This window comes from Scomber japonicus, chromosome 4 (assembly GCF_027409825.1).
Source record: "Scomber japonicus isolate fScoJap1 chromosome 4, fScoJap1.pri, whole genome shotgun sequence".
In the NCBI taxonomy this organism is placed as follows: domain Eukaryota; kingdom Metazoa; phylum Chordata; class Actinopteri; order Scombriformes; family Scombridae; genus Scomber; species Scomber japonicus.
This window is the reverse complement of record NC_070581.1, coordinates 19437117-19464571: the sequence shown is the minus strand read 5'-3', so window position 1 is coordinate 19464571 and position 27455 is coordinate 19437117. Positions and strand designations below refer to the sequence as shown.

The window sequence follows — 27455 nt, the reverse complement described above, 5'->3', positions numbered from 1 at the left end:
GCGATTGTGCTACTGACCAAAGAAAACCATGTCTAAAGTCACTGGCACATATGCCACTGTTATTTAAGGGGCGCATCATCAAGAGTCCAATATGCACCTGGACTCCTAGATAGGCAGATGTGCAGCACGCAGACACTGTGCTTGTTACGTACACGGACGCGCAGCAGCACACAAACATGCACAACATTACAAATAAAAGGACCACAATGTGAATTTGTATGTCATATTAGTTAGTCATAATATATATCATACCTTAATTCATTGTAAAAAATAACAAATGAAATGAGAATGAGCCTTCCACTGTTTTTTTTTTGGGGGGGGGGGGGGGGGGGGGGGTCAGCACCTTGGAGAGTGCCGCAGTCCTAACAACTGTATGAAAGGTTAACATGATTAAAACAGCTTATGAACAGTACTTAACACATGTTATTGAGATGGCATGGGTCAGGTTTACATACTTTCAACAATTAAAACCCTGCTGAGTTTACCTCTTACTCCATGACTGAACAACACCATTTTTAAAGAGAACCAAAATTGTAATTAAATGATAAATAAATGACAATAAAGCACCACGATGTCTGTGTGGTGCAGCCGCATGCACGGTGACCTGAAGGGTGAAGACGTGAAAATATGCAGCACAGAGTGAGTTGTTGGTGTTCTTGTGGAGAATGGATCTCAGAACAACATCTGCTTCTGGAGGAAAGCTGCTCCGCTTCCACTTAGTGACTTTATCAATAAGAAAATCACCTGAACATCTATGGTTAAAACATCTGTATTAATCTGTAAATGAACATGGGTGATTCTTACAGTGTCTGTTATCCACAGCTGGTTGTACTGTAGGACTGATATGTTGATAAGTCTGCAGCCTCTGAGATGCTGCACAGAGCCCAGTGCCATTATGCACAGCAACTCACTGTTTATTAAATCAGCTGATGACACCAGGCTGCTGCAGTATAACCACACACACCTCTACACTCATCAGACTGGTCAGTTATAGCTCCGTATTCTTCCTTTATATGAATTAAATGTCAGGTTAGCAGCTCATCACCCAACTTTCTTTTCCGCAAAAGTAACTCCTGTTTTATTATTTATTATAATAGCAATCTGCCAAAGTGACAGCATTTCTGGCTTTTAAAGGGAATGGGAGATGACACTCTGATTGGTTTACCGCATGTTACGCCCAAAACACGCCTATGATTAATGAGGGGACTTAAGTCCAACCCTTTTAGACCATGCACCTGGCGCAGTGACCATTTTTCCGCCATTAAAATAGCAAAAGTGGATTTGGATACGCCCCAAAGGCACTTGGGCCACTCGCTTCACGCCATGCGCTATAGATCGTTAAAATAGGGCCCATTGACTTGTAATTTGTTTATGAAGACATGCAAATTAATTTAGACTCATTCTTTAGGACTTGAGACTTGACTTTGACTTGTTTCAAATTACTTGACACTTGCCAAAAAAGACTTCAGACAGCTCTGATGAAAACAATATAAGTATTCATATTACACAACTCTGACGTTGTATTAAGCTCTTATAATTAAATGTGAACCTTTAAAATCTAAGTGGAAAACTACAAGAAATCCCCATTTCATAGCCATCCTCCCTGTGAGCAAAGGCCCTGCTGCTCTTTTTATTTCAGCATAATTGAAACCACTTACACACCTCACCCATTTAGCTCCTCAACACAATTCATCCAGCTCCTGAGTACATGTGTGTATGTGTCCGTAGTGATTGAGTGTTTAAAGGCTGCCTGAGGGCTATTGAAAAGAACAGTAGAATAACAGCTGTACACTAACATGAACAGACACACACACACACACACACACACACACACACACACACACACACACACACACACACACACACACACACACACACACACACACACACACACACACACAGCCTTATGGAGTTTTTCCCAGGGTGCACTGCGTCTGTTGGGTATGCATCATTGCCCCTCAGAGTGGAACCCAAATCCCTGCTCTCTCTAATGACCACCATCTTTCAATGTCCTCACATGCCATGCCATGCCATCTAGTTGTACCCCCCACCTGTACACACACACACAGAAGTTCCTAGAGGGCTGAAGCTGACATAATCTATGCCAGCATGAAAACATCTATACTAAAAAAAGTATTTTTTGAAGTAAAGGTAAACTTTCCTTTCACAACTTAAGAAGCAAGGACAAGAAGTAGCCTCTCTACCATCAGCACTCCACTTTTTCTTGCACACACCATAATTCACTTTACCAAAAAACATAATAGCAGGTCTAATCTGTTCACATGGAACTGATTAATAGTCCACAGTCTATCTGTAGTTGCCTGCATTCAGTTGGTTTCAGCAGAGTCCTAGAAAACATTTTTCATGCTTAGCAGCACGTACAATGTGGCCTGCTGCTTCCCTATTCCACTCCATACATTCTCACAGTCGCAAATTGATTCTAGCAGCAGCCAGCGTGAAAGTAGAAGGAGAGAGCAAAACAATGTGGTGGATATATAAAGGCAGTACTCATCCTTGCAAGTGAAGATTTATTATAGGAAGTTAAACTTTTTGGACTGCAGTTTAATTTGAGTTTGCTTTTAAAAGCCTCACAAAGAAATGGGGGAAATACTTTAAAGGTGTAGTGTGTAGAATTTAGTAGGGTCTAGTGGAGCACACTTGGACAATAATACTCATAAGTATGTTTCAATTAGTGTATTTCAAATGAAAATAAGATTTGTTGGGTCTTCATTACCTTGGAATGAATGAATGAATCAATCAATCTTTATTTGTATAGCGCCAAATTACAACAAAGTCATCTCAAGGGGCTTTACACATAGAGCAGGTTCTAAACCGAACTCTTCAGGTTCTAACTTTAAAGGAGACCCAACATTCCCACATGAGCAAGCACTTGGCAACATGGCAAGAAAAAACTCCCTTTTAAAAGGAGAAACCTCGGGCAGAACCAGACTCAAAGTGGGCGGCCATCTGCCTCAACCGGTTGGTCACCTTTACAAACCGCATGGGTGCCCCTCCATCAGGTCCACCATGTTGCACACCATGTTTCTACAGTAGCACAAAATGGACAAACCAAACACTGGCTCTAAATAGGGTATTGCATTTTTTTGTGAGAGTCATGGCCACCATAGGTCATACTATGCACTTAGAAGGGGAGGGGGACATTCAGTTTGTTGGAATTTGCAACCTCACCACTCACGTCATGTTTGAGCAAAAATACCAAATCTTTTGATGATTCCAGCTTCTCAAGTGAAGTGAAAAGTGGTTCTCTTTGGGTTTTAGGCTGTTGATCCAACAAAACTGATACTAATCTGATACCTTCATCTTGTGACTGGTTTTGTAGGATAACAATAAGGAATTCTTTTGCCACCAGAGCAGCCTCAGTTCTTGAAGGCTCAGGCTCAAGGTAATAAAAATTTCACAGGTATCATAGTCCATGTTGACACGATAAAACTGATCACGATCTTTTAGTGTTAAGCTCATGCCATGCCTGTTCCGCATCATCTCACAGGAGTTTACTGGGCCGAAATCTGTGGACTGTACAAATCACTGGAATAAATCACAGTATCTATCACTCGTGTAACAATCAATCAAGAAGATTTGTGCTTTGTGACTATTTAAAAAATGTAATAATGAAATTCTGTTTCTCTCTGAGTTGTCAGTAGTGAGATGGTCTTTAACAGTTCTGTTATTAGTCGCTGTTATTCTAACCTGTTGCACACTGTAGGTGGGACATTTTTTAAGATTTTTGGTATCCAGGAATTTAGCTATATTATGTGACAATATACTACCTTTTAATATTCATAGTATTTCATTAGTCTAGCTCCTGTATCTGATGTTGCAACAGTTCAACTGTTTTTGGGGCAATAGATCCTCTTCTTCCCCGGGATCTCCTACCGGTGGGACGTGCCCTGAACACCTCACCAGGGAGGTGTCCGGGGGGCATCCTAACTAGATGCCCGAACCACCTCATCTGGCTCCTCTCAATGCGAAGGAGTAGCAGGTCTAATCTGGATGACCGACCTTCTCACCCTATCTCTAAGGGAGAGCCCAGCTACCCTACGGAGGAAGCTCATTTCGGCCGCATGTACCCGCGATCTTGTTCTTTCAGTCACTACCCAAAGCTCATGACCACCAAGTGGAGATGACACTCTGATTGGTTTACCGCATGTTACGCCCAAAACATGCCTATGATTAATGAGGGGACTTAAGTCTGACCCTTTTAGACCATGAAGATGAAAAAACCCTATATAGTTGGAATAAAGTTTCAGGGTCTGAAAGAAGGTGCTGGATGTGAAGCTTTGCCAGGAAAGCACACTGTGGCAAGATGGATTAAGAATGAAATGGGCAAACTTAAACTGATCAACATTTAATGCTTTGATAGCCAGGAGTGTATATCAAAGATTACATGAAAGACATGGAAAAAGCCTCGGTGTTGGGTTCTGGGATAGGTATCCAATGACATGTTTTCTCCTCAGCAAGGAAGGTCCCATAAAATGTGTCGTTGATGGAGTCTCATGCAGAGTAGACGCAAGGAGATGTAAAAAGTGACAGACAGCTATAGAATGAAGTGATATGATGAAGTAGTTACTGAAAAGTATTAAACTGAATGTTATGCTTCACTTTGATTTAGAGTATTTGCCTGATAGAGTGTTCTTGCATCCCATGTCATACCCAGTATGTTCCCAAACCTTTGTAGTGCAATAATTGTTGGACCCTTGGTCATAACTTGTTTGTATGCAGAAGGGATTTCGCCATATGTTGCCAATTTGGGGAGGGAATCGTGCAGTGAGGGAGACTGACTGTCCAAAGTGAGTAAGAAAGGCTAAAATAATCAGGGTTAGATCTAAGAAGAGACTTAAGCATTAAGAAGTAGGTAAGAAATATTGTGATAATGTGAGACAAGATGCTAAAGAGGACAAATCAGTCAGAAAACATGGTGCGTTTTGTTATAGTGAGGATCAGGTAACGTTTTTGGCCTTTTTGGCAATTGTAATTAACTGTACTGCTGGAGTAGAAAGGAAATCTGAGAAAATTGATATAATTGTAGATGCAGTGAGGAGATTCCTGATTGTTGTGAGAGTTTCTGGAAAAGGTGTGCAGCAGCTGTTGATAGAAGCTTTTTGTTTCTCTGAAAAGGTGGAAAATGGGTGGGAAGGGTTAATAATTGTATTTAGTGAGTCAAGATTTTAGTTTAAATCCAGTAGATGGAGGTAATGCAGCATTTTAGATGCCAACCACCACTAATAACCAAGAAGAAGAAAATAACTCCATGTTCTGACCGCTGTATAGGTCACCTGAAAATGTCTGGGGACTAAAACATTATATTGCTTTGTATGAAGCTAAAAAGCAGGTGTAAATCTGATTAGAAAAGCAACATTTCATCTCTGCAGACTAAATCTAGACTTCTTACTGTATTTCCCACACACAGTATGTGTCTTTATTCACTACACATCCCAACAACACCATGTAATCAATGTCTCAACATTGATCTATACTGATCCTATGTGTCTAAGTAACCATTTATCACTTACTCAGTGCTCAGCATTACATCAATGTAGCGGTGTGACGATACACTCAGACGAGATTTTAACTATATTTTTAAGAAAACTTCAATGAGGAAATATATGACTGTTCTTTTATTTGAAATTCACAAAATGGAAATAATGCAAATGCATTTTGAAATGTTTTAACTAATCATCTTGTAATGAGTCACTTCAGTTCTACTTTCTAAATATATAATTATCATATGCAGTATGCAGCACTGTAAAAGGTTTCCTAGATATTTTATAGATGGATAATTTTGGTATTTATGGAAATAACAACCATAAATACAAAAGTTAGCTACAATCACAAATACTAAAAAGTAAATGATAAAGAGTAGAAAAAATTATAATATATACGTATAAATTAAATAAAGAATCCAATTCACAAATTATAACATATTGCTAATAAAAAACAGAAATAAAAATAAATTGCACAAATCCTGTATCACATAAATACACAAGTAGAACAACATATAAATTGTGTTATAATTTGGTAGTGTGACTCATTTTACTTTTGGCATCATTAGGCTTCCATAGCTGCGCTAGATTCCCTGCTCCTCCTACCTCAGGCTCTCAGTGTAGAGACCCGAGGTCAACTTATCACTGCTCCTCTCCTCATCTCATACTTCTGACTGAGATCTTCTCAGCAGGTAGAAGCTGTAACAAGGTTAATGATCCACACTTGACATTATAAAAAGAAGACATGACGTGCAAATGAGCGATAGATTTTTTTTGGTGTGCTCCTTAATTATAGCTTTGCGAGACAACATTCACTTCGACGAGAATTAACTCACGTAAAGAGACACAGACAGAGACAGATGAAAATTAAAATATACACATATAGATCAAATGTATAGTAAAACATTTTTGAGAAACAAGGAAGGGCTAACTAAAGTATGTGTGTGTGTGTGTGTGTGTTTTCACATCCTTCATCCCTGTGTTAGTCAGTGTGTGTTTCTGTTAGATGATAGCAAGTGCAGGTGAAGGTCATCAGGAGGAGGGGCAGCTGTCCCACTGAGCTGGATTTGGCAGCACTCTCATAGCTGAGATGTGTTGTGCAAATGGGACTCAGGGCAGGGCTCCATAAAGTACAGTCAAACTAAGGGTGTGTTTGTTCAAGTGTGTGTGTATGTTGACACAGTTGATGGAGGGGCAGAGGGGGTGACTTGGGACACCGACTGAGGCCACTGAGAGAGCAGTGAGTGCAGGACATTGTGCTTGAACAGCAAAACTATTTTTTTAAGGGTGTGGGCACCAACGCTTGCTCAAAAAAAACCTGGCGTGTCCCAAGATCCCCTCCCATGTATTCTTTAGTGCCATAGCTGCATTCTATCCATTATTAAAACAGAGCGATGGAGGGAGACAGAACAGGAGAGACTTAGAGACAAAGTGCACAAAACTCATGGGTGAAAATGTTGATAGAGGGAAGAGTTGACAGAAAGGTGAAGGTAATACAGAAAAAAAAAAAGCTAATGAAGAAAGACAGAAGGAGCTAGAGTGCCAGTTCATCTTTAATTCTGAGCATTGCGTATAAACCAGAATTATATGTTATATCAGGATGGGTTTGTGATTGACCAAGTAGCAGTAATGGGCCTTTTGTCTATTCAGTGTACTGCTTTATAAGGCCCATCTTTACCTACAGCAGACCGGACATCATGATTGATGTGGACAGCAGCAAGTCACAGACAGTCCTTCACACATTGCCGCACACGTTAATGTGCTTAATAGTACTAGTCCTGCCCCTTTAGCAAGCTGGCTAATGTTTACACTCTGCATGCAATCAAGTCTGGAGCATACCAGATGAACAATCTGTCATAATTAATGTGTGTGTATCTGTGTGTATGTGTGTGCGTTTGTGTGTATAGGTGTGTGTATGTATGCTTGTATGCATGTGTGGCCATTAATGTCCAGTGTCGCCACGGTGAGATGCTCTTTATCTGCAGGCCAACAGAGGCAGAGCCAAACCTGAGCAGCAGATGACAGATGACAGTGGATATTTATCTCCAGTGTTCACATTCATCATCCGAGCAGCATAGAGCACAGAGGTGCTACACTTTATGCAAACGTGTGCATATTCTGCAAGAAGTTCAGAAACTGGGAAAGAAAAATCAACCTATTTACAAACACAAATTAACTACTTAATCAAACACTTTTCACACTAGCAAATAAACTTGGTCAGAGAGGTTGGGGATAAATCAAAGAGGTAAACCGCACAACAAGTCATCAAAAGACACTTGATTTTCTGAGCCCACAAACACAGCGTCAGCAGTTGTGCTCTTTAAGAATTTAAGTTCTTTAATCCGGTAGCAAAGGGCCTCACTCCCCTGCTCCTGAGCTCTCTACAGTAAAGGCAGGGTGTTTGATTCACAGTTGCTTTTCTCATGCTTTTTCTCACCAACAAAGCACTAATTACAGTATGAGTGAGTGGCTGTGTTGGCTAAAGCTGGCCTGCTAGTAGATGAAAGGATAGCAGCACAGGCTGCACTCCCGCCTGCTAACTCTGTAATTAACGCTCTTTCTTTCTCTGTTTTACACACACACACACACACACACACACACACACACACACACACACACACACACACACACACACACACACACACACACACACACACACACACACACACACACACACACACACACACACACACACACACACACCTCCTCCATCTCCTCATATGAGCAGTTGGTGGAATCAAATTTAGCAAGATCATGCTTTGGTCAATGAGAACAAGAGAGGGAGGGAGAGTGGAGCAAGAAAGAGATGGGAGGGTTAGGGGAGGTTAGGGAAAGAGGGACAGTCATCAGAACACACCCCTACACACCCCCTTCCTTCACCTCATCGCCAGTCGTGCTGAACCAAACCTGACAGCTATTCAATTTTCCCAAAGCTAAATCTAATCTGCTGCCGTCTCCCCCTCACTGACACACTGTTACACTGGAACGCCTCAGCCATCACCCACCCTTGGCAGCAGATTGGCACCATCACACATACTTTCACCGCCACTTCAACACAGACACATACACACACACACATATATATATATAAAAAGATACCCCAAGTCATCCATGGGGCAAGAAAGGCAAATAAAAGGGCAAAAAGACAAATATGTAAAACTGTGATGCAGTTTGACCACAATTTAGTTTTATGTTTTGTTTTTTGTGAACACAAAAAAGGACATATTGTTTTACGTTAGCAGCCTAAAACAGTGAATTAAAAAAATGTAAATCAGACAATGTAATAACCAACCTAATTTTCTCAGCGCTCTGATGAAATGCATGTTGGAAATTCACATGAAAGCTATTATTTGAACAATATCACTTTTTTTCAACCAGGCACAAATGCAGCAGTTTACAAACAGTAGACAATCCTGAATTAATGAATTCATTTATCATTTGATATATTCTTTCAATTCCAACATGCATTTCATCAGGGCACAGAGAAAATTAGGTTGGTTATTGTGTTCACAAAAAAACAAAATTGTGGTCAAACTGCATATATATAGACACTACTTGTGTTTTTTATGTTCTGTGCTTTTTATAGTTATTTATAATTATTAAAGTACCAGTAAAGTTTGCTGTTTCAGTGCACTGCTGTCATTTTATAAAATAAAGTTAATAGTTTAAAATATTGTGCCTCCAATACATATTTTTGTCACAAGTGTTTGATGACCACAAACATGTCTGTTTATGTATATATTCTGCATAAATAAGATTATTGGCCAATAGATCGATAGATTTTTTTACTCCCCAATATCGTCCCCAAAAATCTAGTATTGGCCGGGTCATACTATAAATAGCAGCCGGGATTTTATAAATACTGAGGTCATGGGTCTAAAACACAATCCTATCCCTCTAAAATAAGAATAATTTAAAAAAATTCACTAACTGTAAAGTTTTCTGACAATATATCTCCTTCCATGATTTTCTGAACGCTGTCTTCTTAATGTATGTAATACAGAGGAGAATTACCACATCCCTGAATGCCCTTTTGTATTTATTTGCCTTAAAAGTCATGATCACATTTAAAGACAATGGGCTAAAAAAGCACAGAATCATCGTAAAAAACACCATGTCTAATACAGTATGTGTGTATTGGAAATAAAACCTCCTCCTCATTAACATGATCTCAATACGTTCAGTGTCCTCCATACATGCGCAATATAACACAGAAATCATTGTAGTATTGAGTATCTATAGCACAATAACCAATGTCATATAAATAAATAAAACATAAATAAAACATTTTATTCCAAAATGTCCAAAAAATGTTTGGCACTTAAATCAATTTCCTTTTTAACAAGTGTGATAATGCAATATTTATGTTATAAAAAGGACTCCTAAATCAAATTAAAACTTTTAAGTGCTGTTTATCACAAGTGTAAAATATAAAACATTTCATCAGCTACATAATACCGTTCCCCACACAGCAAAAACAAGGGTCATTCATCCATTGATGTCATTGGAATGTATGATTAAATTTTAAATGAATGTGAAAAAAAATTAAAAGCATTATCATTTCCACTTCAACATTAGACAATTAGTCATGCTCTTAAATCTAGTCATACATATTCAGAACAAAAACAGACTTTTTACAGAATAGACAAACATGAAACTGCCTTCTGTAGATATGTGAATTCTGTGTGAAACCAGTCTCAAAGAGAAATCCCCAACAGACCAAAACATAATGCTATTGAGTGGAAATAACTTAATCCATCATGTTTGACAAAATTCTTTGACCTATTGGATTTTGAGTCTTTGAAAGCTTTATTTTTCTGAAAATGTGACACTTTCAGTTTTTATTTTGAGGGTTTTCATCCCCGAAGAGCTATTGTACAGCTGCTGTAAAGTGTATGAACGTAGTATTTAAAATACATATTTATTTCATATTTCAACTGATACATTTATTTGACTTAAAGTTAATCACTGACAAATGTTCCTCCTTTTCTTCTCCTACCTCTGTATAACGCTTCCTCTCTATAAGCCATAACCCCAGCGTGTGCATGTTGCGTGTCTCTGTAAATCTTATGTCTCTTCACTTCACTGGAATATTAGTGTTTTGTTTTTTTTTATCCCCCGCTTCTTTTTGAGGAACCACTCCATTCTGTCTTCTTTCACTCATTCTTTAGGAATACTGTCAGCAGACATATCTGTGGCTTCCTGTGCTTGATGTTAAGGCCGAATGGTATGGCACCTACAGTACACACACACACACACACACACACACAACCAGACACACACTCGCAGCTCTTCCCCATCCAGGCAAATCGATTTCAGCATATTCTTGTCACACATCATTACACTTTGATATCGTCCTCTGCTCTTTTGCTCAGCATATGCGCCTCTTGAATGTGAGAGAGATGGTGTGTATGTGTATGTGTGGTTGAGCATCCTTTAAGTAGGTATGCAAACTTAACACACGGACTGCAAAAACACACAAACATACAGCTGCCGCCTATTCCTCGCCCTCAGATGCAGCTTATGCTTTTAAAAATAGGAAAGCACGCGTGCACGGATAACTTTCAAGACAGGCTACGGAGGCGATCACAAAGACTAATCATTTGTCTTGTATGTTCCATTACCAAGAGACTTGAAGTTATTTCGGCGTGGAATAATGTCCCACTATTTTGATTCCAGAGAGCCATAACATCAGTGAGGTGACAACTAGTCGAGCCAACAACACACGCACACGCACACACACACACACACACACACACACACACACACACACACACAGGCTCATATAGACAGGTTGCTCAATGATACATGAAATTAAAGATTTCAACAGAATAGTAGCGAAGAGGGTAAAACACACAGAGCTAATTCTCAGTGGGAGATGTTTAGTGCGTCTCAAACAGAAGTCTGCATGCTTGATATGGGTGTGTGAAAGTCTCTATGTACAGTGAACAAAGGTAATATGTATTGTATTCGCACATACACTGATGAGTACACTGCTAACCTATGATTCTTTTTTTTTTTTTACTTGACGGGGTTATTGATTATAATTTTTTCTCCTACAGGGACACACACACACACACACACACACACACACACATACACACACACACACTCCCTCTCTCTGTCACACACACTCACACACACACGCGCGCCCTGACTTATATAACCTTGAAACAAGAGCTGTTTCCGATGGATACAGGAAGCGGGCTGTGGCATCGAAAGGGAGGACAGATCAGGACAGGAGAGAAAAGGGGAGAGGGAGATTTGGGGAGAGGATGAACAACTAAATCTGCTACAGCTGGATAAAACAAAAAATTAAGATGTCAAATTTGGAAACTGAAAACAGCAAGAAACAAAGCTGCCAAACTCTCATTATCTAAAAATATTTTGATTTTGATTATTTCAGTAACCTAAGTCCTTCTGGGAATCATCTTGCTGTTTGCTGACTTTGCAGTCATGCAATCATTTATTTATTTATTTACATTCAGAACTGATCTTGTATTCAATATTCCTTATATCTTTATGAATTACCTATGAAATATTAAATGAAGCCGCTAATGTATTTAGATTAGTGCTGTCACTCAACTAAAATTAATTCTGCAATTTATTGCGCGGATTTATGTTATTAATATAGATTAATCACACTTTTGCACATTTTTTTAAGAATTTCTCTGATGAAAGATGATTAAATTGGAAGTCAAATCAAGCATCAAATTAATGCCAAGTCAACATTAAGGAAGTATGAAATTTAAGTTGTAGCATTTCAGCTTGGAACACAAAGTAACAGCTTATGGTCCATGTCCTTCTTAGTTTGGGTTAGACAAAAAAAATTAAGCATATTTTATATACATTAAATAATTTCAAGGTTTTGATGACATGTGTGTCTGTATATTAAGACACTGTGTACAATACAGATCATGTTGCACGCATAGTGTGCGTGTGTGCGTGTGTGTGTGTGTGTCAGTGAGGTATAGTTATTTCCAAGGGAGTTTTGTTACGCTAGGGTCAGAGAGATAACTGAAGAGCGACTGAGTCCATCTGTCCCCTGCCCAGGGGAAACACACACATACACACATACGAATCTTTTCTCTTCAGTACCATCCTCCTCTCTATGTACAACAGTGTATACCCCAACTCATTCTTTCTGCCTATTTAAAAGCATATGTGCCCTCAGGGGATCTGTGATGCCTCCTTAGCATCCGTGGACAAGAACTGCTGGACTGTACCGGACACACAATAACAAATATACAGGACACTGTGACATGGTGCTATAGCCTTCATGTGCATGCATGTGTGCATTATACATCCTGAACATCTGACGAGACTCAGTGATGGGGGGCATGGTGAATAACACTGCACTTGCCAAATAAGGTGCAACATACCAGATAGGTGTGAAAAGATACACTTTTCTGACAAAGAGGTCTCCAGTCTTTTCTTTTCTCAATTAACCCTGCGGCTTTCATTTGCATTTCATAAAGAGGTCGTCACTCTGTGGGAGGGTTATCTTCTTTTTGGAGGCAGAAAAAGATGAGAAGGGGGAACAGTTTTTATCCTGTCAAAAAGATAACACCACTACTCTGCCTTATCAGTAGCTGATGAAATCCCCGCTATAGGCCTGTTTGCGTCTATGTGACTGTGCATGTGAATATGCAGTGTGTGGTCATGTGCTTACATTTGTGTGTGTGTGTGTGTGTGTGTAATTCTTTAAATGTGCACATAGGTCCTAGCTGTGCATTATATCAGATGTCATGTGCGACACATAACAGCAGTCACACATCAAAGTGGGTCCCTGCATCCACCAGAGCCCTGAACTTCTGGCCCAACGCACAATATTGTGTTTGTGTGCCCAGTGAGAGGTTAGCTTCAGCATGGCCCTTTATCTACTGGCTATCCATTAGCCAGTTTTAACTCATGCTTCATCAACTGATCCTCCATTTGGAAAATTTGCATTCCATCACACTCAAATTTTGCATTAATGTCACAAAGCAGAGTGGGAGAGGGATAGGAAAAGACTGCAGAGAGGTACGAAAAGAGGGGATGTTAGAAATGGGAGGAACATTCTGTCGCTCGGCATAAACCTTGTGCTTTCCAAAGAGTATCTGTGTGTGTATGTATGTGCGTGTGTGTGTGTGTCTGTGTGAGAATGCATCTGCTGGAGTGCTTGAGATTTGGACATCCATTTAAAAAGGCACATGTTCTGAATAAGCTTTTAAATCTGTGCCTACGTAGTCGACATGCATTACCGATTCTCAAGTGGGTTCAAAAAAAGAAAAAAGGTCCTGCAGTTTAAGAGATAAAGAGTGACATTTCTCTCAACTCAAAAATTACTCAACACCATTCATTTCCGCTCATAAGCTGCTCTTTCACATCCGCACAGTAATTTAAAAAAGCTCTCAAAAAGGTAAAGCTTTTAAAGAAACAATCACTTGCACGTCACATAATTTTCTGCTTCTCTAAATAATGTTAAACAGTGTGTGACCCTGTGTGTGCTTACACACTGAGGTACTGGAAAACATCTTTGAAAAATGTGAACCATTTTGCATATTTCTAGGATGGAAGAGCTTTTAAAAGAAAATCTCTCCTCTCATATTTTACACAATGTGCTTTAAGAGTAAAAACTGGCTACAAGAAAATCCTGCTCAGGTTCAATCATGCGGACATCTGGATAATATTTTAAGAGTACTGCTGCTCCAGGATGTACAAATTCAGACAATAAACCTGCTCACCTTCTGCAGCAGCTGGGAGCCAGAGTACTTTGCAGAGATGGACTTCATCTCCCCACCAAAAGCTGAAGCCCACAGCTTCACCCTGCAGATAGCACACATATGCACAACAGGGGAACAGTTTATAAAAGAATATGTACAGTATAGGTTCCAACTTCAAGCAGTTAACATAGTAACGTCAGCTTTGTGTTCATTCATTTGTGACCCAGAGTATTGAATGTTTGGGTAACACTGATTGGGTAAACCAAAAAGAGAGAAACGTGGAAAAAGAGCAAGTATCAAACAAAATGAAGATACCATTCATTAGCAGACGAAATCATTCTATGACAGTTCATAATATGCCATTACATATATTTTGTGGACTTAGACAACTACGGTAACAAGTTCTGGTTTAAAACTTAGGAGAATCAAGTGATGCGCGGCACTTTTGCATCAAAGAGCTTCTACTTACACGGACGGAGGGATGCTTTGGTGAGAGCCTCCCACTCCACTGACCCTGGTGCTTATAGTGGAGAAAAGTAAAAACAGACACGCACTTGATACCACACAGCTCCGATCCACCTGCATCTTGGGCAAAAAAATACCCTCCCTACACGCACTGTGCGAGTTTTGGATTTATGCTGCCACCGTGAATGTTCTCCCTTCAGAAAATCCAAAAATTAAAAGAAAAGAAAAAACAGTAAGGAGATCAAAAGTCACCTAAGATGACTGACAGAATGATTCATGGCAAGGTGTTTAGGCTATTCTTGGTGCGGGACGCGGATGAGCGATGCGCCTTGACAAACGGCAGCTGTGTGAGTTATCCAAAGTGCTGCGGCGTGGCCCCGCTGACCGGTGCGGCGCACACGGCTGTGCTGCTCGGTGGAAAGTCAAGCTCGACTCCTACGGCAGTGAAAGTCCGCTCAGTCGCTTTGTTTGACCAACCTCACCCGCACAGAGCAAAGAGTGGAGGTTTAGAGGGGGAACCGGTGATCATCAAACGATGCAGCGCACAAGAGCACGCCTACTCCTCTTGAGTGATGCGACTATAGCCTCGTCTCTCTCCCTCTCTCTCTCTCTTTCTCTCTCTCTTTCGCTCTCTCCCTCTCTCAGGATCTGAGGATAGGCTACTGGGGATGCTGTTATTGTTGTTGTTGAATTACGCCATACTGACCTGCCTCTCTTTCCCTCTCTCCCCCACTCATGGGCTTAAATACTGGGTTATAATAGCTAGCCTTCAGCTTTCATGTCAGATCAAGTCATGCACTGTATGCCCAGGTTCACTGAAGCAGGAATTACTGCCAAAGTGCTGACAAAAGAGGGAGAAGAGAGAAAAAAGTGCGTGCATAAGAAACAGTGAAAGTGGGGGTGTCCAGCTTCTTGGTGGAAGGAGGGAATGAGCAGATGTGATAGGACAGTTATGCTGCATAAAAGCATGTCAATTAAATACACTTTGCAGCAGTGATGTGGCACTGGCAGTGTGCGGGCATATGGGTAGTGAAAGAGGATGAGAGCCCCCAGGCAACGGACCCCATGTGACAGATCGTGTTTCACAGAGAGCTGGAAGGATTCTGGCAAAGCACTGAGAGGAGATCAACACTGACTGAATAGCCTATCTCTGCCACTGCAGATGGGGTGACTTGCCTCTTTCCCGTTAGAAGAGTCACCTTTGACATATGTGGGTCAAACATGAGTGTGAAACAGCTGGTCTGATTTAGTCGACCCCACAATAAAGCATAGTTGATACAGACCTGTCATAAGAGACTTTACACCAAACACACCGCTACAGATGTTAAGTTGACGTCATATTCAGTAGACTTATCAACTTTTAAGATGGAATAAAGCTATGTTGTAGAAATAAACTGTGCATACATTTAGAGAAATGAGGATGGAGAAAGCATTTTTGTATTGGTGCTAAAACTCAATGAGCCAGTCATATTGGGATACATTAAAGTATCTTCAGGTAAGTGAGAAAGTGCAAATCAATAACAGTTTTGTATTACCTACATTTTTGCATGAGGGTTATTGATCTCATGTCTACTGCTTTTCCCAGTGACTCCACTACAGTGGCCAGTGCTTTGATTTCACTGGAGCAGCTCCCAGGTTACCAAACAAACAATCATGGACTGTTCTAATGGGACTATAATGAAGATGAGACTATAATAATGAAGTCAGCCTGCACAGTAACAGATGCAGAGTGGAGATCCGGTCTGATAATACAATGAGACAAACTTAATAAAAAGAGGCGTACTGCACATACTTTTAACAGCTGTTGCATGATTATTCTACTCTATTTTATTTTCAGCATTTTTTAAGATATACATGAAAACACAAACACAGAACTCCAAACTCCTCCTCCCCAACCCACCCACCAACAAATTGAAAGAAAAAATAAAATAAAAAAATAAAAAAGAGAAATAATAACAATGAGAGGCAAGGTAGACAGAAGCTTTTAAATCTACAACCCGTCCATCATAGAGGCTGACAATGTGTCAATATATACCAAATAGGGTTGCCACATCTCTGTAAAAGTATTATAGTCTTTTCTGAGTGTATATGTAATTATTTCAAGTGGAACACAGCTATTCATTTCTGAAAGTTGGGAGTCAGACTTCCATGTGATGGCGATGCACTTCCTGGCAACACACAAGGCCAATGAGAGAAACTTTTCTTCTTTTTTCTTTTTCTTTTTTTCTTGATTATTCTACTCATAAAGCAAATAGCCTGCTCAACCAATCAAAGCATCAACACTTTCCTGTTGCAATACACTGTACACTTGCACACACCTAAACACAGAACATGTGTTAAAGTGTTAAAGCTGATTTAAACAGATGTTTGCAGTTGTTCTGTTCATCTGAGACTGTAGGTTATCTTGTTACAGAATCACTGTTACTAACTGAGGGCATGGAGTTTGAAAGACTTACCAGACACAATGAGTCTAACAAATAACATGATCCAGTTCCATTAAATACATGATCAAGTGGTTTTCAAACACCAAAACCTTCCAACAAACCTCTGCTGCTTCAGACTCCTGAAAGTCCCCCATACTAAAATGTTGGAGTACCCCTTGGAAAAGGTGCATTTTTGTTTTTCTTCAAGTTCATTTACCTGATACCTTTGAATTTCACTGACCTGTATGAAAGCTTGTATACAAATTAAGTTTGATTGATTGATTGACTCAAACATATGAAAATATTTCAGTATTAAGAGAGAAACTTTGAAGTTAAATGAATATCTCTTTTTATGTTATTTACCTTCTTGTTTCTGATCATCTCTTCTTCCTTCTGTTTCTGTCACAGCATGTTCATATCTGGTGTTGCCATTCATATGGAGAAACTATTGCCAAGTTAACAGTCATAACACCATCATGTATCCCCTGAGGTAAAAAGATGACATATAACATTTTAAAATGGTTTACTCATTCTTGGAAACCAAAAAGAAAAAATAAATGCTGTTTTGATCAACTGATTTTTCTTTACTGATTTGGAGTTTTTATCCACAAGACTAAAGTTCCCCCTGAGAGTTCTTGAATGTCAAGTGTTTTTGTGCACCGTGAAATCACTGAGCATAGCAGGACCATTTCACTCTACAGTACTTTGTGGTCTGAATAATAGCAGCTATAATAAGTGGAGTGGATGACCAAGTAAAAAGAAACTAGAGGGTGACAGGGATCATTTAGTTCTGTCTTCCTTATTATTTGTTATTTTCATTCCTCTTCTGTCCTTTTGCTGTTGTCTTGTTCAGATCACTTACACTTTTTATCCTGTTTCAATGGCAGGTCATTATTTACCATTACCACAGGGTAAGAATGAGTACTGAATGAGGTGAGGTAAAGTGATCATGTAAAGGCTTCTACATTGGATCACCCTCCTCCTCTGTACTTTGATTAAAAGTCACACATCTGACAAGGACCCTGTGCATGATCCCACATGAATTCCAATACACTGTTAAAATGAGCTTCTCGCCATGACCTAAAAGTCATAGGTACTTTGGGGGAGGGTGGATATCAGTTATATTTACTTGCTAGAAGCAACCACTTTTCTACATAATTCCTAATGATAGATTCATGCATGTGAGCCAAAGGCATGTCCCAGGAGATTTTCTGGATGGATGGGGCAGTGAGGTAGGAGGCTAAAGTCTGGATTAGTGAGGGATTCTTTTACACAGCATAGTCAACCTTGAAACTGATGTGTAGCATGCAGTTGCCATGGGTCTGAGGTTATAAATGCAGTGAGTGTGACCTGACGTTATTAGAGGACATAAACAAAATAAAGCACTGATAAATGGATGTTTTAATATGTTCATAGATTATTAAGTACTGCACAGACACACTTTATGTAAGACATGTGAAGGCGATACAGTCACAGGTCACATCAGAGGAAAGAAAAAAAAGAAGAAAAAACATGAAAGACTAATGACCCAGCCCTTCTTTCCATCTTCGCACACCCACGACCCCTCTTACCCTCTTTTTCCTCAGTTCTCAATGCTGTAATCATACCTGATTTTGGAGAGCAGGGTGTACCCAAGCTGATGGCAACTGGGCCTTATCTGACATTACAGCAAAAAAATATCATTCTCACTTTTCTGATAGTACTAGTTCCTTTTCCTTCCAACATTGATGGCTTTCAATCCTTATATGTAATGTGACACAGGCAAACTAATATCTTATCTTATAATCTCATTTGTTTTTTGCAAATTGTTTTAATTGAAAGATAAATTTAGACATGGGTCCCAATATTATACAAGTAAGATTATGCTGTGTGCTCTAGGTGTATTTCCCATGCAACTAATACTGTATGTTCTGTGTTATTGATCATTCAGTATTAGTGTACATAGACCTAATAAAATAATGGCATGCCTTTTATATTACTGAAAGAGCATTTCCCAATCTAGGGTGGAAAGGTCTTAAACCTCTGAGAAAGAATATCATACAAACTATACATGACTACTGCATGATAAGTGCGAGAGCTTCATCCCTGTACGGCCATGTTTCCTTTTCTAGTGTCCCTAGTTTGACCTCGGGGCTATACCAGCTATTCTGTATCTCTTGCAGCTCATTAGCACCGAGGTTAATTCAGTATACCAGTACAGAATAAAGGATCAGTGGAGAAGGGTAGGCGTGATTAAACCGGATATGCTGAGCTTCACTTGCAGCACATGTGAATTTTCTTTTTTATCACAGTCGCCAAATATGGAGATTTTCAGCAATTTTATGCCCTGCCATTTTCCAAGAGATTCCTTTTAGAGCCTGTCTACATTTGGATTTTAGGGAACTGCACAATTGACATTTTGGTTTCTAAGAATCTTTCTAAATGGTCATTAGGATGCTAATTACTCCCTACTACTGTTCTATCTAAAAAGCCAGTCCCTGTTAGACATTAGTCACCTACTGTCTATTTTATGTGTCAACGGTGTTGTTATATTTCATACGCTGTCTGCTGCTAACTCAAAGCTACTCTGTCCAGGCCGGTTTGTATTTAAGTGGAAGCAGGAGATTGTGTCTGTGTGTGAGCATCAACGTTCTTATCCGTACGGACAGTGATGGGCTCTGTCCCATTAGTGCCTGGGAATTTTAAAGCACACCATAAATAATTCTTTGTTACCAGGCTCAGAACTCACCTTGCTCCAGAAATACCTCCCTTAATTCAATTAATAATGAGATGCCAAAGACTTTCCCCCATCAGCACTGGCGGAGAAGCAGACATCTGTATCTGACGAGATGGAGCACAGCTGCCTGAGGAATACGCACTGTCATGGATCAAAATATCTACTACATTCAAGATTCATGGCCTGAGAAAACAAGGACAAACTGCGCCGAGCTTGCCATGATGAACACAGCAGGGGGCAGTGGTAGCCTCAATGTGAGAGAGATGAGCTTATGCCTGGTGCATCACCTGTGAAATCAGGATAGGGAACATGAATGATGACTGGGCTTTCCTCCCTTACCAGCAATCGTGTCCTTGAAAGAAACATTTGATCTCTGATGTTGGTAAAAGCAAGGCTGACTGTGCTTGTACAAGTCGGTTATCTGAAGGAGGGTTAAAGCAGATGGAAAGTGAAAGCTTTTGGGGAAAATCATCCTCAATAGCGGCTGTCAACATAGAGTACACTGGGTTGAATAGATCATTAAAAAGCTTATGCGCACAGATTGATTTGAAGTCTTAAGAGAATCCTCTGGTGCTTGTGAAAGGTAGCCTAATTTTCCAAACTGGCATCGCTTCTTCACAAAATTGCTCTGGGTGTTTAGATGCCATTTTAGCAAACTGAGAAAAAGGGAGATCGTTTTTCTTATGAGATACTATTCCAGCACATTTGTGTATTCACCTTATCAAATCTAAAATTATTACTTTAGAGATGCCTCGTACTATTCCTGAATAATAAGAGGTATAGCAAAACAGACAATGTACTATGAAAAGTAGTTGCTGACAGATTAAAGTTCTGAAAAAAAGGTGCAAAAGACTATCTATCTATAGGCTAATGTTCTCATTTTCTCACCTAAAAATATGTGCATAACTTGCACAAGGCATAAGTAGGATACAGTTAGCAGCTGCTCAGACCCTAACAGCTTCCAGGAAGAAATTATAAATTGAAGTCCTCTATTCATATTGATAAATAATTTAGGGCATTTCAAAAAATAATCATGTGTTAAACTTTTTGATGCTTGCACTTCACTGAATTAAGCTGATCAAATCATTTTCTTTAGGAACCAAAATGGCTTGGGCCATGTTTACACTGGTAGTTGGTTTTTTCAAGCTATCTAGTTATAAAAATAAGTTCTCACTTAAAAATACTGTATAATATTACACAATATATCACTCAACACTTAAATTTTAATTATAATTATAATAGGTAATTTCGACCTAGCGTCATATGCACCATGAGGTCTATCTAAACACCACCTCAGCCGTTCTTTTCATTTGGTTGGAAAATAGTGGCGTTAGAGCCATCAGCCGAATGGCTTAGTACAGGCGCTAACGGGACCACCAGTGTATCTCGTAAATTACCCCACTAATGCCTGGATTGTTATCAAACTTCTACAGTAGCACAAATAGGGTCTTTACTCATAAATCGATGCATTGAAAAACTGTAAGTACATCAGGAGTTTATTAAAATAACACTTACCTGATGGCTTTTACTCTGCTGCTACTGCTAAACCTGTAAACATCGTCGAAATATTGCATGATCACTGTAATACCGTGTGGTCTCGCGAGACACCCGCACAGCACATCTAGAGATCTGTGCGATATTTCGACGATGTTTACAGCAGTCCCTATTTGAACTACTGTAGAAGTTTGATAACAATCCAGGCATTATTAGTGGGGTAATTTACGAGATACACTGGTGGTCCTGTTAGCGCCTGTACTAAGCCATTTGGCTGATGGCTCTAACTCCACTATTTTTTAGTTTAGATAGACCTCATGGTGCATATGACGTTAGGTCGAAATTACGCCGAACCATCGCTTTAAAATACAAAAATACATTTACAAGACAGTAAAATTTAAGTAAAATTAAATCTAACCTGGAAAATGAGACTTTCACCAACAGGAATCTTAAAAGTTACAAACAAGCATATAAAATGCCACACATTTAACAAATCAGTGCCTGTTTTTGTACTTTTATTGTATATTTATATTGTTACATATTTGGCAAATGCCTCCAAGATCAACACAACCCCTCTGAAGTTATAGTAAGCAGAAAGTAAGAATAAAGACACCTCTCATATAGCAGACAGATCGGGAGGAGACGCAGACTGTATAGTCCTACATCTGCTATCTTCTCACAAGCAGTCAATACTGAAAGAAAGAAACAGCTTGTTCAGCAAAAGTAAAGAAAAGAGTGGGAAATGAAGAGGGCAAGATATCCTATGAAAAGCAGGAGGAGAGGAGAGTGAAATGGGTGCTTCAGGCTTTCTTTAAAAGGGCACCAAAGATTAATTTGTCATCAAAAAAAATCTACAGAATGGGATGCATATTAGAGAACATAATTGTGTTTAAAAGCAATTATACACCAGTCATTTCCTTTGTTCAGAGATAAGTTTCAGAACATTGAGCCATTTGTGAGAGAAATGAGCTGAATGAAGACTGCAAGTCATATTATTGCCAAGGGAACTGTGGCATTGGTGACTATGCGTACAGTAGTTGACACAAAGTGAGTAGAAAGAGAAAACAGTCACACTCACTGTGACCTTCATATGCACTGTAAACGGGACGAGATACAGTACAGTTCCCCACCACCAAACCTGTGGTGGTGCTACAAGAACCTCAATTAGCCAAGTAATTAGGTCATATATCAAAACAATGGAGCGCCTGGGTGACGAGGGATGGAGATGGTCAGAGAGGAGATGAAAGAAGCAGAGGAGAAAGAGGGTGGACAGAGCTTAACCAGAAGACGCATTGGGAGATGAAAAAAAAAACAACTGGCCTGAAGAACACAGGTGAGAGGACAGAGAGACACAGAGAGACACAGAGAGAGAGAGAGAGAGAGAGAGAGAGAGAGAGAGAGAGAGAGAGAGAGAGAGAGAGAGAGAGAGAGAGAGAGAGAGAGAGAGAGAGAGAGAGAGAGAGAGAGAGACACAGGAGCAAGCCGTCTGCCAAAGCATAAACAAGAGAAAGACGAAGGTGCAAAAGAAAGACAAGCCAGTTAATTGAAAGCAACTGGAGCACAGCATGACAGAGGCAGAGAAAGAGGAAAATTTGCCGGGCCAAATAAGCTGGTGTTTAGAGTGTGTCTTGTTGGAAATCAGTACGTGCCAACATGGTGAGAAATCAGCATGTCAATCTACACTTCTGATTTGCAACAGCCAGGTTGACGTTTCTGCACACTAAAAACCACATAGAATCATTTTACAAAACTCTTTTAAACATTCTTCGCTGTAAAGTCTTCTGTTTTTCATGGCATCAAAAGCTGCAGTATAAAAATCAGTAACTTTCAAGACTAATATTAAATAAACAGGGATAACAGGAGAAAATATATATATGCAGGTATGCATGCTTTATCATCCATCTAGTCTGTCTCTTTTTCTCCTCTTCTACACCGTCATGTCTGCTCTGCTGTCACCTTATAAATTACATTTTACACAGTGTCCTCACACTGAGTTTGTGTTCAGAAGCAAATCCAGCCAGGTAAACAAACAGAAAGCAGGGATTTAGGGGTGTGTGTGTGTGTGTGTGTGTGTGTGTGTGTGTGTGTGTGTGTGTGTGTGTGTGTGTGTGTGTGTGTGTGTGTGTCTTAAACATCAGTAATACTAAAAGCACTATGACAACATGCATAATTAAAGACACTCTGCCTAAAAATAGAAGGATGGGAAAGAGAGAGTATAGAAATAAGAGATGAGTGAGGAACGAGAGAACGGCTTAGAGGGTGACGAAAGGTTGAGGTGTGTCCACGACAATAACAAGTCAAAAAAATCCAATGCACAAATTGTGTAGATAGTGAGACTTTTGTATTAGGGAGTAAACTTGTCAATTTTCTTTTCCATTTTCAAACAAACAGTGTGAAATGACTCAAGCAGCTGTCTGATTGCCTGAAAGAAAAGACTTGATGGGAGAGGTGGCTTCATTATGCGGAGAAATAACAGGCAGCCAGCGCAGACGACTGTGATATTTGCATTATTTTGTGTAGCAGATTAAAAACAGCACTAAAGTTCTCTACATTCACAACGTGTTCACAACTGATTTGCCCAAAGCGTTCGATTCTATTTTACATTCCCCCAGCCACTTCAATTAAAGAAAAAACACCTTGCTGTTACAAGTCCTCTCCTTACCCCCATTATTCTCTGTCTCTCCTTTATTTGCCCCCTCCCTCCCTCCCATCATCAGCTTTTTTCAGATATGCAATCTCCTTTTTATCTTTTTTCTTGTTTCGTTGGCCGTGCCTCAGTGCACCTTATTAAAATGTATATTTTCAAATCATTCTTCAAAGGCGAACTGTTTGCCTAGAGAATGAGAGCCATGCCCCCTGTTACAGGAAATTACAGTGAGACCGAGTACAACCAAATAGCCCACCTCTTCCTTAACGCCTTCTTTCTCTTTGTTGTTTTGCTAACATTGGGCTGCATATCAAGTGACTAAACACTGTATAGCCTACTTTCAGTCATTTCATTACAGTTTTTCATATTCAGAGGTTCAGCCTAAGCATTTAGCCTTCCGCCTGCCAAAAAAAACAACCTATTTTCAACCTTCCATAACAGCAAATATTTATCTCTAGAGCTCAATCTGTGTGCAAGAAATCAAAACAAAATGCACATATTCATAAAACTACCCAGCACATGTTCAAACAAACTGTAGAGCAGCACACAGTGGAGCTCCACTGAACTACCCTTGGACTGTTTATTTGTTTAAGCTCCATAGTCTGTCTTGTTGATAACCAACTCATTTGCAACGATAACATACCCAAGAGGCTAAAATGAGGCCATTCACTGCGGCTGTGCTGATAGAGGATGAGGAACTCAGAGGCTTTGATTGGCTTGACTGTGATGTTCAATTAATAGTCGACTCACCGAGTCCTAACACACATCAAAGTGCCCCATTGGGCCAAATCAGTGATTGACAGTACAGAATAATCCCAGGCACTGAAGGGCTAATATTATCTCTATTTACCACTGTGGACACACCAAACATGGACTATAAAAAGAGATTTGGAAGAACTGGAAAGGTTGAACAGTAAAAGAGGAAGATGAGTGTAGTTTGTCCTCTGCCATTGCAGAGCAAGCTATGTAAAGAGCATGTGAACATGGAACCCTGAAAATGTCCAACTTTACCCACCTCCCAATCTTAGTGTCCTTCCCATCTCTTGTGCTCCCAGAATGCAAAGCAGCTTAGACGGTGGGACCCCGCCACAGTTTGGCTGCAACAAAGGAGTTGTGCGGAGTACCCTGCGGGCCCATGCTTTCTGGCTGGCAGCTTTACATATAAAACAGGCAGGCCTATCTGTCTCTGCACAGGCTGCGGCCACAAAGTCCGAATCCCCAGCTTTGAGCACTCTGAGGATCCTCGCTCTGGAGTTCTGCACGGGGAGAGATTAACAACAAACAACTAAACATGACTCTTCTGTGCATGTCTCAGAAAAAGAAGGGAAATTATGGATCACTGAGGGAAGTTTTGGTCAAATAAAAGTCTGCAGCTTCACTGTCATATAAAAAAATATTTGCCCCTGTCTTAAAAAGCTGATGATTCGTCTTCTCTTTTTTTTTTACTCATCCTTGAATATTTTTGCACATTATTTATTCAATTGGATATGCAGCTCTAGTCGTGTAATGTTAAAATTCATTCAAAAAACAATCATTTGAATACAATCTTTACTTTTGGCTTGAATATATGAATACATTTAATTGTCAATTAGTCACAGAAGGTGTAAATCTTCATATATAATATCATTCATTCAGTTACAATGTATTCAGAAGCAGCTGACAAAATCCCAAGCAAACACCGACATCTAGAGGATGTTATGTTAAGTTACACATTCTATGCACAGATGTGGAGCACAATCACATAAGTAAAAACCTATATTTTCTTGGCAAAATCTTGGCAATAACACTCCAATTACAATTTTTTGAAAAATATGCAACCCGATCTACTATCGATGACTTTTTATTCTTAAGTGTTATTTCTTATAGAGATATGATTAATTAGGGAACACACAACAATGTGCTTTTTATTGAAAAGAAGCGTATACTACTCAGGATTTGTCTTAAAAAGTGCCAGAAAATAAGAAATTTGAATAAACTACAACATGCATTTGTGAAAAATTGTTCACTACATCTGGTCTCTGTCTTCTAGGGAGAATATCATCACATTTAACTACCACTGTGTATAAATGTACACACTGCTAATTCAGGATACAGTTGTTCACGGCATTATGCATTACTGAATGCACTACTATCCTGACCTCTAGTGGCTATGTTGTGAAATGACACGCTCAATGCAAAATACATGCAAGCAACTTCAATCTTCCTGTTGTGTATCGCTGTATCAGACAGCAAGTTTTCTACAATACATCTGTGAAACATGAACAACCAAAATGGTCCCTGTAAATGACAAAATAGATTATTCCAAAAAAACTGAAGAAATGTGTCGATGAAAGGATTCATCTGTGTACTACAAGGCCTCACAGGGTTTTTAGACTTTTAAACATCACATATCTGATTCAGTCAATGGTCTACAACAGTCTATGGTGTGCAATCTTTACTTCTGTTCTCCATAGTCTCATTGTTGGCCCCATTAACCACAATTCCTAATGGAAATATTGGCATTTTCTTAAATTGTGTATCTGTTAATTTCTTTGGTCCACAGAGTATTACATATATTACATATTACATTATGCAACAACGTACTTACTAAGTAGTCTTGACATGATCCCTTGGGGTTGGATTATGCTTCTTAAAGATAACTTGTTTGAAGGGGTTGAGGTTGAATCATTAGGTCTACAAACAGCTATTTTCATTATTGAGTCATCTGTTGATTATTTTTCTCGATTAATCAATTAGCTGTTGATTACCAACATCCCAAAGCCCAGGAGGCAACCTCAAATGTTTTGTTTTGTCACAACCAACTGTTCACAATCCAAAGACATTTAGTTTAGCCTACTATCAAAGAAGACCTACGAAACCATAAAATATTCACATTTAACAACATCCAAAATGCTGGTACATCACAGGGGGGAAAAATAATAATATTTCCATAGAATTGTTATATCTACTGCAGTTCAACTACAACTCTGCAGCTAAGAAGTTACGCACATTTAGTTAACTTTAGAGTTAGGCCCTACCTGTAGGCACTTCCTCTTTTAGCCTCCATAATATGTGCTACTTAAGGTTTTTTTTTTTTTTTTATCTTTGCACATTCATAATTTGCACTAATAAGGGTTGCATCTAAATTTCGTTGTACAATGGACAATCGATATAAACTCTATTAAACCACCATGGTGTCACACAGTGGTTTGAGGTTTTGAACCGTTTTGAAGATGAATGTATAGAGGCCTGGACCATTTTGGACTTTTAGTACCAGAAGTGACTATTTGGAGGAAAGACGTGGAGCTGACCTTTAGCCTACTAGTGTTTAGGTGCTGGCTTGGTGCATTTGTAGTCTATGATTAACTGCGATCATGCTAAATGTTCGTTAGCGGGAAAACCATTAAAACAAAATGTACTTACCACAAAAAATGAACATCCAACTCCTTAGATGGTTTAATAGTACAACCATATGCTGAACACAATTTTTTTAGTTAATTTTCATGGACTGAAACCTCAATCTTA

The 27455-nt window shown here is 39.5% G+C and overlaps 1 protein-coding gene across 1 annotated transcript in view; it reads right to left on the bottom strand.

Annotated features, from left to right (window-relative positions):
- The window catches only part of cacna2d3a (calcium channel, voltage-dependent, alpha 2/delta subunit 3a), a 121675-nt gene extending 106884 nt beyond the window's left edge, over nt 1-14791 (bottom strand). The window contains exons 1-2 of the mRNA XM_053317231.1: nt 14676-14791; nt 14228-14309 (exon numbers count right to left, since the gene is read on the bottom strand). Coding sequence (XP_053173206.1) covers nt 14228-14309; nt 14676-14791 — 198 coding nt within the window. The remainder of the gene's footprint in view (nt 1-14227; nt 14310-14675) is intronic.
- Between the last annotated feature and the right edge of the window lie 12664 nt (nt 14792-27455).